The 18,168-nt window shown below is 42.6% G+C and overlaps 1 protein-coding gene across 1 annotated transcript in view; it reads right to left on the reverse strand.

Moving 5' to 3' along the window:
* LOC101747169 (protein RRP5 homolog) overlaps positions 1 to 18,168 on the reverse strand; it is a 35,122-nt gene that overhangs the window by 3,846 nt on the left and 13,108 nt on the right. The window contains exons 6-17 of the mRNA XM_004925671.5: positions 12,126 to 12,292; positions 11,521 to 11,628; positions 10,310 to 10,447; positions 9,418 to 9,550; positions 8,223 to 8,411; positions 7,295 to 7,383; positions 5,939 to 6,094; positions 5,103 to 5,222; positions 4,579 to 4,662; positions 3,246 to 3,660; positions 1,982 to 2,484; positions 318 to 530 (exon numbers count right to left, since the gene is read on the reverse strand). Of these exons, the coding sequence (XP_004925728.1) occupies positions 318 to 530; positions 1,982 to 2,484; positions 3,246 to 3,660; positions 4,579 to 4,662; positions 5,103 to 5,222; positions 5,939 to 6,094; positions 7,295 to 7,383; positions 8,223 to 8,411; positions 9,418 to 9,550; positions 10,310 to 10,447; positions 11,521 to 11,628; positions 12,126 to 12,292 (2,315 nt within the window). The remainder of the gene's footprint in view (positions 1 to 317; positions 531 to 1,981; positions 2,485 to 3,245; positions 3,661 to 4,578; positions 4,663 to 5,102; positions 5,223 to 5,938; positions 6,095 to 7,294; positions 7,384 to 8,222; positions 8,412 to 9,417; positions 9,551 to 10,309; positions 10,448 to 11,520; positions 11,629 to 12,125; positions 12,293 to 18,168) is intronic.

An 18,168-nucleotide genomic window follows, 5' to 3' on the forward strand; every position in this document is an offset into this window, starting at 1 on the left:
CTTCACCTGAGAGGGGGCCATGCATATATCATAATTATGGTAAAAAAAAATGTAATCGCATGGAATACAGGGCTTTTTTTATTGCTTTTATAATAGCTATTGAGAACAGAAGGCATTTGTGCAGATTTTTGTCTCTACATTGCATTCTTCACTAAATTACAAAATTTTAATTATTTATTTAGGGAAATCTCATCCCAACAATGTTTGCTAGGGAAAGAATACTAGAACTATTTAAAATGTAAAATTAAGAATGAAACCTCCGACCACAACGTGTGAGTCATGCGTGTAATAACATGTTTGTGGTGCCGTGTCCTGACCTGCAAGTGGAACGCCATGTAGGCTATCCACAGTTGGCTGGCGGAGGGGTTGGCGAGGAGTGCTCGTTGGAAGTGGTCGGCGGAGCGCGGCTGGGCGTCACTCTCTATTGCTCTTTTCTCCATTTCCCGGAGACGTTCCTCTTCCTCCCGCGCCTTGGCTAGCTTCTCCGCAACTGACAGCTTCTTTCGCTTCTTCTTCGGTTGTTCCTTTTCCTAGAAATGGGTTAGTTCTTGATATTCGGCGAGTTGATGACACTTTTTTTTTTCTACCTATGCTGATAGCCTTGAGAGGCTATTTCAGCTTCAACCTAACGTGTGTAGGTGAGCTCGCGGGGCTCAAGCCGGAGTGTTGCTAACACGGGCCCTAGCAAATGCAGTGCTTCGCAGTATCCACCACCGGATCGGAAACGCGACCCACTGAGAAAAATCCGGCGAGAAACTCAGTGGACTGTGTCTATGGGTTAGTTCGCTCGTCGAGCTCTTGATGACGCATTCTGTTGAAAAGACAACGCGACTTTTTGCGTTGGTTTTATTAAGACAAACGCGATATTATGTGGTTTTGAAGACTCGATTTTAATTGGTTTTTGTTACACTACAAAATCTTGTTACAAATCTTATGTTGGAAGTGCTCTGAGATAATTAATGGTTCGTAGTTTTTGTGTAACGGCAAAATTATTTCTTGAGTATTCTTTAGAACGACTTGTGTTTAATGAAGGAAGTAATATAATAAAACGAACAGATTTTAATGAATACTAGCGGTCCCCCGGTAGTCGAAATTCGACTATAATTAATCAAAATTATAAGATTGTACACTATTATGAATCTATTATCAAAGACTAGACGTTAGAAGTCGTCGTGGCCTAAAGGATAAGACGTCCGGTGCATTCGTGTTGAGCGATGCACCGATGTTCGAATCCCGCAGGCGGGTACCAATTTTTCTAATGAAATACGTACTTAACAAATGTTCACGATTGTCTTCCACGGTGAAGGAATAACATCGTGTAATAAAAATCAAACCCGAAAAATTATAATTTGCGTAATCACTGGTGGTAGGACCTCTTGTGAGTCCGCGCGGGTAGGTACCACCACCCTGCTTATTTCTGCCGTGAAGCAGAAATGCGTTTTGGTTTGAAGGGCAGCCGTTGTAACTATACTGAGACCTTAGAACTTATATCTCAAGGTGGATGGCGCATTTACGTTGTAGATGTCTATGGGCTCCAGTAACCACTTAACACCAGGTGGGCTGTGAGCTCGTCCACCCATCTAAGCAATAAATAAAAAAAGACTATTATTATTACACTTCTATAACCACATATTTCGTTAAGACTACACTTGAGACAAAATATATTAATAAAGACAAACAATATAATTTATTCTCAATTTAACCGCAGACAATAAGTAATAAGGAAATTTTGACAATAAACAAATAGTATTTATGCATGCGTGTGTGTCAAATACATGGTAGTGTGTGTGATGTTTTTATTTGTTGATATAATGTATTTTTTATGCATAATTAAAAAAAAGTAACATTCTGCACTCCTTCTCTATATTCTTTATAAGTGTGGGAAATTTCATATTCCTCCATCCGCGCAACTTGCTTAAAAAGGGGTACAAAGTTTATGCTTCACAAATTAATATAATGAGTATGTTCAGACGTGGTGTACCTCATCATCGCTGCTGCTGGACTGCTGGTCCTGCAGGGTCTTCCCACTGTCAAGTGTCCCACTCCAGAAGTCCTTGGCGCTGGGCGCGTGCAGGACGGGCCGCAGCTCCTCAGTGACATTTACGGTTCGTCTTTTCTCCGCCGGCTCCCCTCGTCCCTTCCTCCCCTGATCTGTCTTGCTATCTTCTGTTTTCCGGACATCATCTGTTCCTTTTCTCTTCTTATCGCGTATTTCTGTTTCGTCTTTAGCGTTTTTTCTTTCTTTATTTGCCTTACGTTTCTTATCGATTTTCTTTTGTATGTTTTCATTTTCAATATTCTCTTTCACTTCAGGCTGTACGTCGTCGGTTTGCTTGGTGCAGTTGTTGTGAGGTTCGGCGCGCAGGTCGGCGAGCGCGCGTCGAGCCGTCTCGAGACCTTCGTTAAGTTTCTTGGCGCGTTCCTCGTTGATAAGTTTCTCGGAGTGCAGCGCGGTGTGCAACATTTTGTTTTTCGTCGTCAAACCTGTAAATAAGAAACATTTGTAGTTTTTAGGGCACCACACAAACAGTTTCTGCCGTAAAGCAACAATGCGTTTCGGTTTGAAGGGTGGGGCAGCCGTTGTAACTATACTGAGACCTTAGAACTTAGGTGAGTGGTACATTTACGTTGTAGATGTCTATGGGCTCCAGTAACCACTTAACACCAGGTGTGCTGTGAGCTCGTCCACTCATCTAAGCAATAAAAAAAAACTTTTTTTTTGTGTTGTTTGTTGGCAGCGACCTGGCTCTGCCCCTGCATTGCTGAAGACCATGTGCGACGGTAACTCACTCACCATTAGGTGGGCCGTACGCTCGTCGTTTTACCAAGGGAATAAATAAAAAGGTTTAAAATTACGATTAATAATTATACACATTACACTGAGGGGGGACCACAAAAATAACATCTTAAGTTAAAGTATCTATTGGACCCTATTGAGGTCGACCCTCATCCGGGCCGGTGGAATTCCTGCTGTTATTATACTAATCGATGCTCCGGACGGGTTTGTACAAATGTATCTGTGTGTGTGTCCTCGCTGTCTCCTGCCGAATTTGTTCAACGCAGTGCCCCGTACACTAAGCACAATAAATAACGAGGACGGATATGAAAAATAAGTACTTTTTTTTTTTATTGCCTTTGTAGGTAAACGAGCATACGGCCCATCTGTTCGTACCGTCGCTTATGGACGACGGCAATACCAAGCCGTTGCCCGTAAAAAAAATTATTACACAATAAGATAATCTCACCTTTGGCTTCTATTTTTGCGATTTTCTCCTCAAGTAATGGAATGCCGCTGTGTATTTCGCTAACCGCATTCAATATAGAATCGATCCTCTTCTTGTACTGCTTCTTGGTGCGGCACTGGCTGAGGTCGAGCAGCGCCAGGTCCTCCGGAGTCAACACCTGCTCGCACTCCTCGGATAAGTCAGTGTCTATGGCGTCACTCTCCTCGGATGTCTTTCCTTCTGTCCTCCCATTCATCTCTCCGTCTACTCTATTGTCTTTCTTCTTTTTCTTCTTTTTGTCAGGAGCGTCTCCGCTCGCTAATGTCTGTTTATTTTTTGGTTTATCTTTTTCCTCATTAATTTGTGTTGCTCCCTCGTCTTCGGTTTCCCTCTCTTCTCCGATTGAATCGTGCTTCTCTTTGGCTTTACGTTTTCTCTGTCAAATAAATAAATCTATATATACAAAAATGAATTGCTGTTCGTTAGTCTCGCTAAAACTCGAGAACGGCTGGACCGATTTGGCTAATTTTGGTCTTGAATTATTTGTGAAAGTCCAGAGAAGGTTTAAAAGGTAGATAAATATGAAAATGCTCGGAATTAAATATAAATAATAATTTTGTTTTCCCTTTGATGTGTCCCCCGTCGGACGGATTCCTTTTGTTTGTTTTAAGTTTATTTTATATAAAAGTTTGGGTCTTTTATTTATCGATTGAGGCACTACGAAGTCTGCCGGGTCAGATAGTGTTTAATATAAATTGTTACGATTTTTTTTCACGTGTGAACAAAGATTCTTGAATGTACTGATCTAGATTGTACTGAGCAATTATTTTTTCATTACAAATTATTTTTGCGTCACGTAATTTTTGTATTGATATTATTGATGATATTAAAATTATTTCGTTTGAGAAGTTGTTAATATTCGCGTTTATTGGAGAATTGCATTGAGCAAATAATATAAAAATAATGTCTCGATTGCACGGAGAGTGAACTCTACTGTACATTGACGTCACTGTTTAATAGCTTATCTGGCTATTATGAACTAGTAGCCTTGTAACTTGAATTAACTTACAAAAAACAAAGTCAATAATGAAACAAATTAGAAAATATGTGTTATGTGAATGAAAATTGAGAAGTATCCAGTTACTATGGCGGAATTTGGATTGCGGCTAGTGTTACTCAACAAGTTTACATTTTATTAGTTAACTAAACATCATTAATCGCCGCATTGTATGTCGGCATACGTATTCTGTTAATGTCGTTAGCGCGATTTAGGATTATGTTCGGTTTCTTGTATTCTGATGACGGCTAGGGCTCCCCGTCGGTCGAGGGCGCAGCCCCCCGCGTGTGTACTCACGTTGATCCGAAAGGTCTGCGTCGGTATGAGGCTGCCCAGCAGTTTCTTGTTCTCGATATCCACATTCAGTATCGTGCAGCTCACCTGCGAGCAGAGAAATAACGGGTTAGAGCGGTGTTTCCCAACGTGGGACCCACACTCCACAAGGGGGCAATTTGATAATTAAGGGGGCAATCGCACTAAATTAATATACCTAGAAAATCTGTATTAAAATTATTTGAATTTGAATTTCAGTTTTTATTATATGTTTTGAAATATCTTTTTACTGTGATTTGATAACAATTTCATAGTGATTTGAAAAACCAAAATTTATTCTTCCAAATTTTATGTTTATTATTCTTCCAAAATTTGTTTTTTAAATGAACAAATCAAGTTTTTAACGTTAAAAATTATGTATGGGGGGGGCATACAAATTTTAGAAATGTTACAGTGGGACATGGCACAAGAAAGGTTGGGAAGCACTGGGTTAGATGGAGTAAGGGCGAGACGCTGACGACCATAAGCAGCCGATGCCAAGCACTTACAATCTGTCCGACATGGAAGGCCTCGGTTAGGTTCTCTATCGGCTCGATCGAGACCATCGTCTTCGGAACGTACGCCATCAGGTTGTTGAAGAACGACACCAGTATATAGTCCCGGATCGCCTGGAAAAATCGATATTGAATCCTGGACTAATCGATATTGAAACCTGTATACTTTCGTTCACGAGGCGATTGGCACTGACGTTATGAACATAATTCCTCAAGCGAACATCATCATGACATTTTACATATAAAAAGGTCAGGGGTGTGATAAGAGAAACGGAATGTAATGTGTGGGGCTCTCACAACCAGAAACAAAGAACATTTGTCGAAGAACAAAAAACAACTTACAGATTGTCAGATGTATATATATATATATCAACTTTATTTATTCACATACGGGTCATCGTTCACCAGATGCCTAATGCAAGGAATAATGACAAGAGTGTTTCGGAAAAGCACACCCGGTTCCAATAATCCCCGTTCAATTTAATTACTGGTGGTAGGACCTCTTGTGAGTCCGCGCGAGTAGGTATCACCACCCTGCCTATTCCTGCCGTGAAGCAGTAATACGTTTCGGTTTGAAGGGTGGGGCAGCCGTTGTAACTATACTTGAGACCTTAGAACTTATATCTCAAGGTGGGTGGCGCATTTACGTTGTAGATGTCTAGGAGCTCCGGTAACCACTTAACATCAGTTGTGAGCTCTTCCACCCATTTAAGCAATAAAAAAAAGTTTAAAGAACTTTAGTAACCCACTAATGATGTCACTCGTCAAGTTTTCCTAACAATGTCAAAGTTAAGAAGTATATTCGCTTCTTTATGTAATGATGAACTCACGTATATGACCCCGGTGTACACCTTCCCGATCACGGCCTGGTCGTGGCGCTGCAGCACGTCGAGGTCGGCTGCGAGGAGGGACGGCTTCAGGGTCAACATGAGGGCCGGCTTGGCAGGGTCCACGGACAGCACCCTCGCGCGGACCTGCTGTCCCACCTGTTCGAAATAAATCTATATATTAATACGTCAAGCAAAATGTTATACCCCTTTTTACAAAAATTGCGTAGACGGAGGCGTATGAAATTTCTCACACTTATCGAGAATATAGAGAAGGAGTGCAGAATGTTAATAATTTTTTAAATTATGCATAAGAAATACATTAAATCAATAAAAAAAATACATTACAATGACATGTATTTGACACACACACACACACACACACACACGCATAAATACTATTTTCTTTATTGTCAAACTTACCTTATTGTCTGTGGTTAAATTGAGAATAGATTAAATATTGTTTGTCTTTATTAATACTAGTAGTCTCCCGGTAGTCGAAATTCGACTATAATTAATTGGAATTGTAGGTTTGTACACTATTATGATTGTATTTTATACTTCTATAATCACAAATTTCGCCAAGGCTACTCTTTAAACAAATATTAATAAAGACAAACAATATTTAATCTATTCTCAATTTGACCACAGACGTCAAGAACAAAAGCTTGACAATAAATAGTATGCATGCGTGTGTGCGTCAAACACATGGTATGTAGTGTGTGTAATGTTTTCTTTATTGATTTAATGTATCTATTTTGCATTATTTAAAAAAAAAATTAGCATTGTGCACTTCTTCTCTATATTCTCTATAAGTGTGGAAAATTTCATACTCCTCCGTCGGCGCAATTTTCGTAAAAAGGGATACAAAGTTTTTGCTTCACGTATTAATATATAGATTTGTCTAAAATGTAGTCTTGGCGAAATCTGTGATTACAGAAGTAGTCTTTGACAATAGAATCGTAATAGTGTACTTTATTATAATTTCAATTAATTATAGTCGACTTTCGACTACCGGGGGACCACTAGTATTACGTTAATACACGAACACACAAAACTGAACAAACTTCTTGTTAAAAAACCTTTAACCGTAACAATGCGCCACGAGAATATTGCTATCTCTCTCTATGCTCTTTCTCTCTCTCTCACACACACCAGAAACACATACCAAATTTCTTTAACAAGGATACTTTCCCCATTCAGGAATCAAACCTAGATAATTGGATTTAACGCACATATCATTAGCACCTGATCTAATAAGTCTACTAATATAATTAGATATTGGGAAACTCAAAAATAGTTTGTATGAATGAAACACATGTTGAGTTATAAGAGACATAGCGCTGTGGTTGACATTACCTTAAACTTTTTGGTGAGCTTAGGATTGGAACCCTGGCGGGGGTCGAGCAGCACTCCAGTGTCCGTCAGGTGAGTGAGGCCGACGTAGCCTGGAAGCAATTTAACGTACATTGCCGGTTTTTCTTGTCTCCTTCATTGTCTAGGGTTCGTTAATCTAAGCCGGACTAGAATATCGATCCAGGAACTACTACAACTGTGGTTTGTTATTTGTTGTTCGTATTCGCGAGATATTTTCACTCCGAACATATAAAAGTCAAACACACCATTTCAAAAACAACTATAATGTGTACAATATTAAAATATAAACCAAAAGTAAAGTAAACAACGCTAGGCACTAGGATATACAAATTAAAACTAAAATTACGTTTATACATTGAACTTAAATCGGCGCGCGCGTATATATTTTTTTTATTGCCCTTGTAGGCAGACGAGCATACGGCCCACCTGATGGTGAGTGGTTACCGTCGCCCATGGACTTTAGCAGGCAGAGCCAGGTTGCTGCCTATAAGTGGCCTGGTACCTACCTACCCGTGCGGACTCACCTGCCGCTGCCTACCCAGAATCTTGTTGCATGACGTCAAGCGACACCTGCGCGTTCGGGAAATCCGATCGCTCCCGATGACGCCCGAGTGCGGCCGAACGTTACACGCTACACAACTACAGAATATTCTCATTGTTGTAACTATACTTGAGACCTTAGAACTTATATCTCAAGGTGGGTGGCGCATTTACGTTGTAGCTGTCTATGGGCTCCGGTAACTACTTAAAACCAGATGGGCTGTGAGCTCGCCTACCCATCATAGAAAAAAAATATTTTTTTTTGTCCTGACAGTGTCCAGCCCCGGCTTAATCAATAAGGTAATCCTTACCACTGAGCAGTCCCGAGGTCACTACAAGTAACCGGTCTAATTAGAACTTTGGTACTGACCGTGCATCCTCCCCAGGGAGACCAGGATGTATGAGTCGGTGACTGTCTTCACGTGACCGTCGACTATCTCGCCGACGGACAGCTGCTCCATGGTGAAGTACTTCTCGTTGACAACACTGGGATCATCCGTCACGGAATAGAAGTAGTCAGATAGATTGTAGTTGAGGACCCTCACTCTGTGGGTGCTGCCTGGGGACAGAGAAGTGGGTAATATTGAAAATTAACCATGTTTCAATTATGTTGAGGTGAAATTGACAAACTTCATTGTCATCTGCAATATATAAGAATGAATTGCTGTTCGTTAGTCTTGCTACAATTCGAGAACGGCTGGACCGATTTGGCTAATTTTGGTCTTGAATTATTTGTGGAAGTCCAGAGAACGTTTAAAAGGTGGTTTAAAAGTTTTAAAATATAAAAATGCTCGGAATTCAATATAATAAAAATAACCATTTTGTTTTTCCTTTCATGTGTCCCCCGTCGGACGGATCCCTTTTGTTTGTTTTAAGTTTATTTTATACAAAAGTTTAGGTATTTTATTTATCGATTGAGGCACTACGAAGTCTGCGGGGTCAGTTAGTTTTTAATATTAATGATTCTGTTTTCATACAATAGTTAGTTGGTTTGTGTGTAAACTTTATTACATTTAGGTTAACGTTATTTTCCACGGGCATAGCTTTATACTACTTAGGTACTTGTTTAAACAGCAATGGAGAGGGAAAGGAAAGAAATATATTGTAGTTTAATGTATGTTCAGTCAGTTACATTATCTGCTTATTCAAGTTATTGGATCTTGCTTAATAATCAGATGATGGGGATAAGTGATTCACAGAGAGAAAACAACTAGATAGTGATAAAGTGAGTGGGGGCAGAAGTGTTACAATGCCAATGTTAATGTTGCCAGCGATACTTTTTTTTTAATGATTGAAGCATTACTAGTGGCCCAGGGGCCTTTCCAGTTTCATTAGGACAAGTGGGCGAGCAAAGACTCAGCCAGGAGAGGTTGGATTTGCTAACAGCTGTCCGAGCTCCTCCAGAGGATGCCCAACAGCTCAAGGGCAGCTGCTTCGAAAATCTACCACCGGATCGGAATCGAGACCCGCTCAGAAGATCCGGTAAGAAATTCAGCCTTTGTCGAGTTCGACAAGTAGCCAGCGATACACACAGTTGACATATTTTATAAAACGGTTCAACTCACCAACAGGATATGATTTGGCAATGACTTCTTCGTCCGTCATTTCCTCTTCGATATCAATTCTCTTGATGCTCATCACAGCGGTACACCCGTGGTCCAACTTCATATGTACCGATCTTCCTGTTATCTTTAATACCTGTGGAATATACAATTCAATATATATTTGAACAACTTTTTTGTGCGTTGCTTATCAATCAAACACCTTGCCACCTTGCTTGGTGACCTGTTCTCTATGAGGTGGAGTTCAGTACCGCCTGAGAACACTTCAACATACCATAGTTGATCCTGACCACGTGCCTGCTTCTCAACAAAATGGTTGTCTTTGTGTCGCACTGAGCGTACTACTCCCAGACAACTCGACACATGAACGCTTCCATCCCCTAACTTCATACAAAATCTGACTCATCTCTGAACATTTTTTTAAATTTTAATTTTTTTGCTTAAAAAGGTGGTCGAGCTCACAGCCCACCTGATGTTAAGTGGTTACTGGAGCCCATATACATCTACAGCGTAAATGAGCAAACCAACTTTGAGATATAAGTTCTAAGGTCTTAGTATAGTTACAACGGCTGCCCCACCCTTCAAACCGAAACGCATTACTGCTTCAGGGCGGTGGTAGCTACCCGTGCGGACTCACAAGAGGTCCTAACACCAATAAAGAGGTCCTACCACCAGTACAAGAGTAGTGTAGATTTTTGCCTCTATGTTGCATTATTCACTAAATTACAAAATTTTAATTATTTATTTAGAGAAATCGCACACCAACAATGTTTGCTAAATATATAATACTAAAACTATTTAAAATGTACAATTCAAAAACATGAAATCGCCAACCTCAAGCTATCGACTATCGCAAAAATAGCTCTGTCTCCCTCGTGTGCCTATTGACACTTACCTGCGCCTCCTCAATGATGTCCCCATCCTTGTATTTCCTCTCCTGCTCGAGGTCAGGGTATGTGGTCTCGAAAATGTTCTTCAGCGTCAGATAGGGCATGTTCCTCGGCGGCATCACAAACAGCACACGGGCGGTTACCTGCGGTAGGAACACTGGAACGCTAATTAATGTCGCTAAACCCATTTACTAAAGACATTTCTGACGAAGCGTGTTGCGGATAAACATATTATGTTTAAAAAAGTATTATTTCATTATTGCGAAAAATAAAGAGATTACTGGTGGTAGGACCTCTTGTGAGTCCGCGCGGGTAGGTACCACCGACCTGCCTATTTCTGCCGTGAAGCAGTAATGCGTTTCGGTTCGAAGGGTGGGGTAGCCGTTGTGACTATACTTGAGACCTTAGAACTTATATTTCAAGGTGGGTGGTGCATTTACATTGTAGATGTCTATGGGCTCCAGTAATCACTTAACACCGGGTGGGCTGTGAACTCGTCCTCCCATCTAAGCAATAAATAAATAAAATATTAAAGTATTTAATAAATAAGTTTACGCACAGTCGACCCTTCGGAATCGAGGGCAAGATTTGGCGACATAAAGGAGTCACTGGCGACAGTTTGTGCAGCCGTGCTGACCGAATTGATAATTTTCAAAGGATTTTTAAACGGCAAATGGTTTTCTCGTCGGCCATCTTTGATTATGAAAGCGAGTATCGTAAAGAGCCGTCACCATTAAATCATTATTTTGTTGGAGTCGACAGTGGTAAGTACTTGAGTGATAGATAGGTATATATTTATTTGGTAAAACTGCAACTTAATAATTTAAGCCGTGTATAGTCGTCAATGTACACAAGTACACCAAGCGTATTACTTATTGGGCAGAGAAAACTTTGATATGTTTTTTATGGGTTGACGAGCTCGCAGCTCACCTGGTGTTAAGTGGTTACTGGAGCCCATAGACATCTACAACGTAAATGCGCCACCCACCTTGAGATATGGAGTTCTAAGGTCTCAGTATAGTTACAATGACTGCCCCGCCCTCCAAACCGAAACGCATTACTGCTTCACGGCAGAAATAGGCAGGGCGGTGGTACCTACCCGTGCGGACTCACAAGAGGTCCTACCACCAGTGTTATGTTATATACCGTCGACAAAAAAACTGCAGTAAAATAGTGTATTGTTTTTCCAAGCAGACAAACTTCTCAAGTTACTCACCTTCTGCCCGACCGCCGGTCTCTTCGCTTTGCCCTTATCTAAGTGTTGCCGCAGCACGCACGCCTGCACATCGTCGAACACGAAACCTTTGACCCCGTTGTCTACGGCCTGCAGAAAAAAAAACAATCTTATCTATGTATTCTATACATTGTATTAGTCTTTGGTATTTACTGTAGAAATAGGTAAATTTTTAAGATTTTTGAGTTTTTACATTGAATGAAGGTGTTATGTGCCTGTAAACTATATTAGACCTTAAAACACTAGGTTTAAAGGCTAATTTTAGAAATTGCAAGTTATTTAGGTAGGCAGCGGCTTGGCTCTGCCCCTGGCATTGCTGACGTCCATGAGCGACGGTGACCACTTACCATCATGTGGACCGTATCCTCGTCTGCCTACAAAGGCAATAAAAAATAAAATATTTATTCAACTTCATGCACAAAGGTACAATGGCGGACTTAATGCCTGAGGCATTCTCTACCAGTCAACCAACGTTATGAAGAAAAAGTACAAGTAACAAAAGCTTGTTGCACGTTTTCTCAAAATTAACAATTTGTTTCATATCCCCTTCTTCATCCCCGTCTTCATTTAGTATTAAATGTGGTTACGCTGTCGACGGTGAAGTGGAGGGCGTTGCCGGGCAGCAGTTGCGAGTCGGGCTTGTGCTGTAGCCGCGCCGCCTGCAGACAGTCCGGCGCCGCGCCCAGCGCCACCACGCTGCTGTCCGCGGTCTGCTTCACCGACTTCACGGCGCACCAGCACACCATGCCCGTGTCTGCTCAGAATATTACAGTATTTTTATTGCTTAGATGGGTGGACGAGCTCACAGCCTGGTATTAAGTGGTTACCGCAGCCCATGGGCATCTACAACGTAAGGGCCTGGCCACAGCTACTGGGGGTGCGTTGGGAGGCGCGGCGAGCGGCGTGATGTGCGGCGGTTTGCCACAGCTAGACTAGTTGCGACCTCGGCGGCGTCAGCGGTGCACGTATTTAGAGAGCCCTATCAAATGTCCCTCTCAAAAGTGGCACGATATTACTGTGCAGGACGAAATAGGGTTTTAATAGTTTTATCAAATAAATAGATTTGATAATATAGTTAATAAGTAATTACGTAACAAAAATGTATAATCTTAAATTATTTTATGTGCAATATGTTAGTGTATCAGATCAGAGAATGTAAATAGACCAATAGGAACGATTTGTGGAGCGCTTTCACTACGGTAACATACAGATCAAGGGACCCCCGAAAGTGGCGCGTCGATAGCGCGTCGCGAGATGGGGTACTGAAATAAATATAAAAGGATGGCCATTTATAGGCAAAATCAGTTCCCAGTGAATCTTCGACAAAGAACCATCAGCAAGATAGAAACAGTTCTCAGTGGATCTTCGACAGAAACAGTTCTCAACAGACCATCAAGACAGAAACAGTTCTCAGCGAATCTCCGACATAGAAACATCAAGAAACAGTTCTCAGCAGATCATCAAGACAGAAACAGTTCTCAGAAGCTCTCCGACAAAGAAACATCAGCAAGACAGAAACAGTTACCAGCAGTTCTCCAATAGTACAGTTATCAGAAAACCACCAGTGAATCAGCTACCAGTGAACCAGACAGTTACCTGTGAAACCTCGCTACAGAAGCCGAAATCCATCGAAAGAAACAGCCGTCTTCTACCAGCGCACAAACAGACAGCAGAAACCATTATTACACGACTCGGAAACAGCCCTACAGACCGGGTCGTGTACATTTCATGGTCCATTCGAGCCGGATCGAAGACAATTTCATTATTCTTTCGAGCCGCGGGTAAAGGATACATTTTGAAAAAAGGAAACTGGAACAATGCCGATAACGCGGTCAACAGGAAGAGGTCGGATCGAAACTAAACAATCGCCGCCCTCAGAAACCACAGCTACAATACAGAGCGTGTGGACAGAAACAACCGCGAATACCGTCATGAGTCTGGTAGCCCCCACAGCAGAATCATCGTGCGCAACAGCCAACATGGAAGCCACGATGAAAGTCGCAGAGAAACCTGGGAACTCAAAAACAGAGGCCGTCAAACAGTATATAGCCAAACAGAATGACGTGCCAACAAAACAGCGCGCCGGTACAGTCAAAACTGACCGGTCGCGAAACAGAAAAGAACAGAAGATAGCCAAAGCTAGAGAAGAGCTCGCCCGCCTACAGGTGGAGTTAGCAGCCGCCCGATTGGCCACGCTCGAAGCTGGATCTGATGACGAAAACAGCGAATCAGAATACAGTAAGTCAGAACTCGACGAAAGAGTGGGCACGTGGTTGGAAACGCAACCCACAAAAATGGAAAATCACGACCGACATAAGGAAACACCGGCGGGAGCCTGCGACAAACAAGACTTCTCAGATCTAACCGCAGCAATAACACTCGCCGTCAAAGCCGCCCGCGAACCAAGATACACAGAATTGCCATTCTTTAATGGAAATCACCAAGACTGGCTATCCTTTCGTGCAGCCTATCACGAGACGATGAATTCATTTACAAAAACAGAAAATATAAACAGACTCAGAAGGAACCTGAAAGGAAGGGCAAAGGAAGCCGTTGACGGATTACTTATAACGAACGCTGATCCGTCCGACGTCATAAGAAGTCTAGAAGCGCGATTCGGAAGACCGGAAACAATAGCCATAACGGAGTTAGACACGCTACGAGCTCTGCCAAGACTAACAGAAACACCAAGAGACATTTGTATATTCTCCAGTAAGGTGACCAACGCCGTAGCTACGCTTCGTGCATTAAATTGCACACATTACTTATATAATCCGGAAACTACCAAAACAATGTTAGAAAAACTCACACCAACACTACGTTACCGATACTACGACTTCACCGCGATACAACCGAAGGAGGATCCGGATCTGATTAAATTTGAAAAATTCATGAAAAGAGAAGCCGAACTGTGCAGCCCTTATGCACAGCCTGAACAGGTGGGGCACTACTCGCAGCCCGCACAACATAACAGACGCACACAAAACGTGCACATAGTCAGTGAGAAGCCATCACGAGCTAAATGTCCGGTATGTAGCAACACTGAACACACCACAACAGACTGCTACATATTCAAGAAGGCAGACTCAAACACAAGATGGGATATCGCTAAGAATAAACACCTGTGTTTCCGATGTCTCAAGTATAGAAATAAAACCCACCACTGTAAACCGAAGACGTGTGGCATTAATGATTGCAAATATACTCACAACAAGATGCTACACTTCGACAGAAAAATTGAAAAAACAGACAAGAGTGACAAGGAAACAACAGAGAACATTAATTCCGCTTGGACCGGAAAACAGAAACAGTCCTATTTGAAAATAATCCCAGTCCAAGTACAAGGACCGATAGGCACGGTTGATACATACGCGCTGCTCGACGATGGATCAACGGTGACACTCATAGACGAAATCATTTGCAAGAAGACTGGAATAACAGGACCAATCGATCCGTTACACATACAGGCGATTAACAACATAAAATCAACGGAAACAAGGTCAAGAAGAGTCAACCTCACGCTCAGAGGCCTCAACAGTCGAAAAGAAATAATACAAGCGAGAACAGTTAACGACCTACAAGCAACAGCACAAAAAATACCAAAGGAACAGATAGATGAGTATTCGCACCTACGAGACATCAGTGACATCATCACGTACGAGAACGCGAAACCTGGAATCCTGATTGGCCAAGACAACTGGCACATGTTACTAACTTCAAAAGTTAGACGAGGCAACAGGAATCAGCCAATAGCGTCACTGACACCTCTAGGCTGGGTATTGCATGGAGGTCGCACTCGTACCCTAGGCCACCACATAAACTACATAAATCATGCTAGCGAAACCCAAGAAGATGATAAAATAGAAAATCTGATAAAACAGTATTTCGCTATGGATGCGCTATGCATCACACCAAGAAAACCAAAAACAGACCCAGAGGAACAGGCGCTTCGCATCCTCAACAGCAATACAGTCCACACAACAGATGGAAGATACGAAACTGCTCTGCTCTGGAAAACAGATAATGTCAGTCTACCAGACAACTACAATAACTCGTTAAAGCGACTGATAAATATAGAAAACAAACTCGATCGTAATCCGGAACTGAAACAGAAATACACAGAACAGATGGAAGCACTCGTCGCGAAAAGCTACGCCGAGCCCGCTCCAAAAACAAAAACAGAGAACAGAACGTGGTATCTACCTCACTTCGCCGTCGTGAACCCCCTGAAGCCGGAAAAACTCCGAGTCGTCCACGACGCCGCCGCCAGAACAAGAGGGGTAGCTTTGAATGATATGCTGCTTAAGGGACCGGACCTACTCCAATCACTACCAGGAGTGATAATGCGATTTAGACAGCATAATATAGCAGTAACAGCAGACATCAAGGAGATGTTAATGCAAGTGAAATTAAGACATGAAGACAGAGACGCGCTCCGTTATCTCTGGCGCAAAGATCAGCGAGATGACAAGCCCCCAGAAGAAAACAGAATGACCTCGTTGATCTTCGGGGCGTCAAGTTCTCCTTCCACAGCAATGTATGTAAAGAACTTGACCGCCCAGAAACAAGAAGCCACGCACCCGGAGGCGGCAGTCGCAGTACAGAACAGACACTACGTCGACGACTACTTGAACAGCTTCAAAAGTTTAAAAGTACACACAACTACAGACTTTCGTCGAAAACACGAAAGAAAACCGACCTCGAAGACCTTCTGGACCGACAGTAAGATAGTGTTGAGACGGACAAGGACGGGATCACGCTCGTACAAACCTTACGTCACCCAACGCCTGACAGCTATAGAAGACAGTGCAACAGTAAACGGGAGGCGATGGTTACCCACGAAGCATAACTCAGCCGACGACGTGACCCGCGACGTCCCAATGCCGTACCACAACGAACATAGATGGTTCAGAGGGCCAGAATTCCTATGCCAACGACGAGACTCCTGGCCCACGGAAACGGCGACAGTAACAACAACAAAATTAATAGATAAAGTAAACATAGCAGCCACAGCACCGGCGGGAGCCTCATGGCCGAGGCGTCGCCATGAAAAGTGGAAGTGCCAGCCACGAAATACACGCATGCGAGGGAAAAGTGATAGCGACATATTCAGATCCCGACAACGTGGGGCGCACCGTATACATCAAAACCAAGGGTGGAGTTCTACGGAGACCAGTACGAAAACTACTGATCCTGCCCATCGAAGAAGACCATCCTGCACCGAGAAGAATGCGACTGACTCGCACGGCGGGAGTAATGTGCAGGACGAAATAGGGTTTTAATAGTTTTATCAAATAAATAGATTTGATAATATAGTTAATAAGTAATTACGTAACAAAAATGTATAATCTTAAATTATTTTATGTGCAATATGTTAGTGTATCAGATCAGAGAATGTAAATAGACCAAAAGGAACGATTTGTGGAGCGCTTTCACTACGGTAACATACAGATCAAGGGACCCCCGAAAGTGGCGCGTCGATAGCGCGTCGCGAGATGGGGTACTGAAATAAATATAAAAGGATGGCCATTTATAGGCAAAATCAGTTCCCAGTGAATCTTCGACAAAGAACCATCAGCAAGATAGAAACAGTTCTCAGTGGATCTTCGACAGAAACAGTTCTCAACAGACCATCAAGACAGAAACAGTTCTCAGCGAATCTCCGACATAGAAACATCAAGAAACAGTTCTCAGCAGATCATCAAGACAGAAACAGTTCTCAGAAGCTCTCCGACAAAGAAACATCAGCAAGACAGAAACAGTTACCAGCAGTTCTCCAATAGTACAGTTATCAGAAAACCACCAGTGAATCAGCTACCAGTGAACCAGACAGTTACCTGTGAAACCTCGCTACAGAAGCCGAAATCCATCGAAAGAAACAGCCGTCTTCTACCAGCGCACAAACAAACAGCAGAAACCATTATTACACGACTCGGAAACAGCCCTACAGACCGGGTCGTGTACATTTCATGGTCCATTCGAGCCGGATCGAAGACAATTTCATTATTCTTTCGAGCCGCGGGTAAAGGATACATTTTGAAAAAAGGAAACTGGAACAATGCCGATAACGCGGTCAACAGGAAGAGGTCGGATCGAAACTAAACAATCGCCGCCCTCAGAAACCACAGCTACAATACAGAGCGTGTGGACAGAAACAACCGCGAATACCGTCATGAGTCTGGTAGCCCCCACAGCAGAATCATCGTGCGCAACAGCCAACATGGAAGCCACGATGAAAGTCGCAGAGAAACCTGGGAACTCAAAAACAGAGGCCGTCAAACAGTATATAGCCAAACAGAATGACGTGCCAACAAAACAGCGCGCCGGTACAGTCAAAACTGACCGGTCGCGAAACAGAAAAGAACAGAAGATAGCCAAAGCTAGAGAAGAGCTCGCCCGCCTACAGGTGGAGTTAGCAGCCGCCCGATTGGCCACGCTCGAAGCTGGATCTGATGACGAAAACAGCGAATCAGAATACAGTAAGTCAGAACTCGACGAAAGAGTGGGCACGTGGTTGGAAACGCAACCCACAAAAATGGAAAATCACGACCGACATAAGGAAACACCGGCGGGAGCCTGCGACAAACAAGACTTCTCAGATCTAACCGCAGCAATAACACTCGCCGTCAA

Source organism: Bombyx mori, chromosome 25, assembly GCF_030269925.1.
Source record: "Bombyx mori chromosome 25, ASM3026992v2".
Classification (NCBI taxonomy): domain Eukaryota; kingdom Metazoa; phylum Arthropoda; class Insecta; order Lepidoptera; family Bombycidae; genus Bombyx; species Bombyx mori.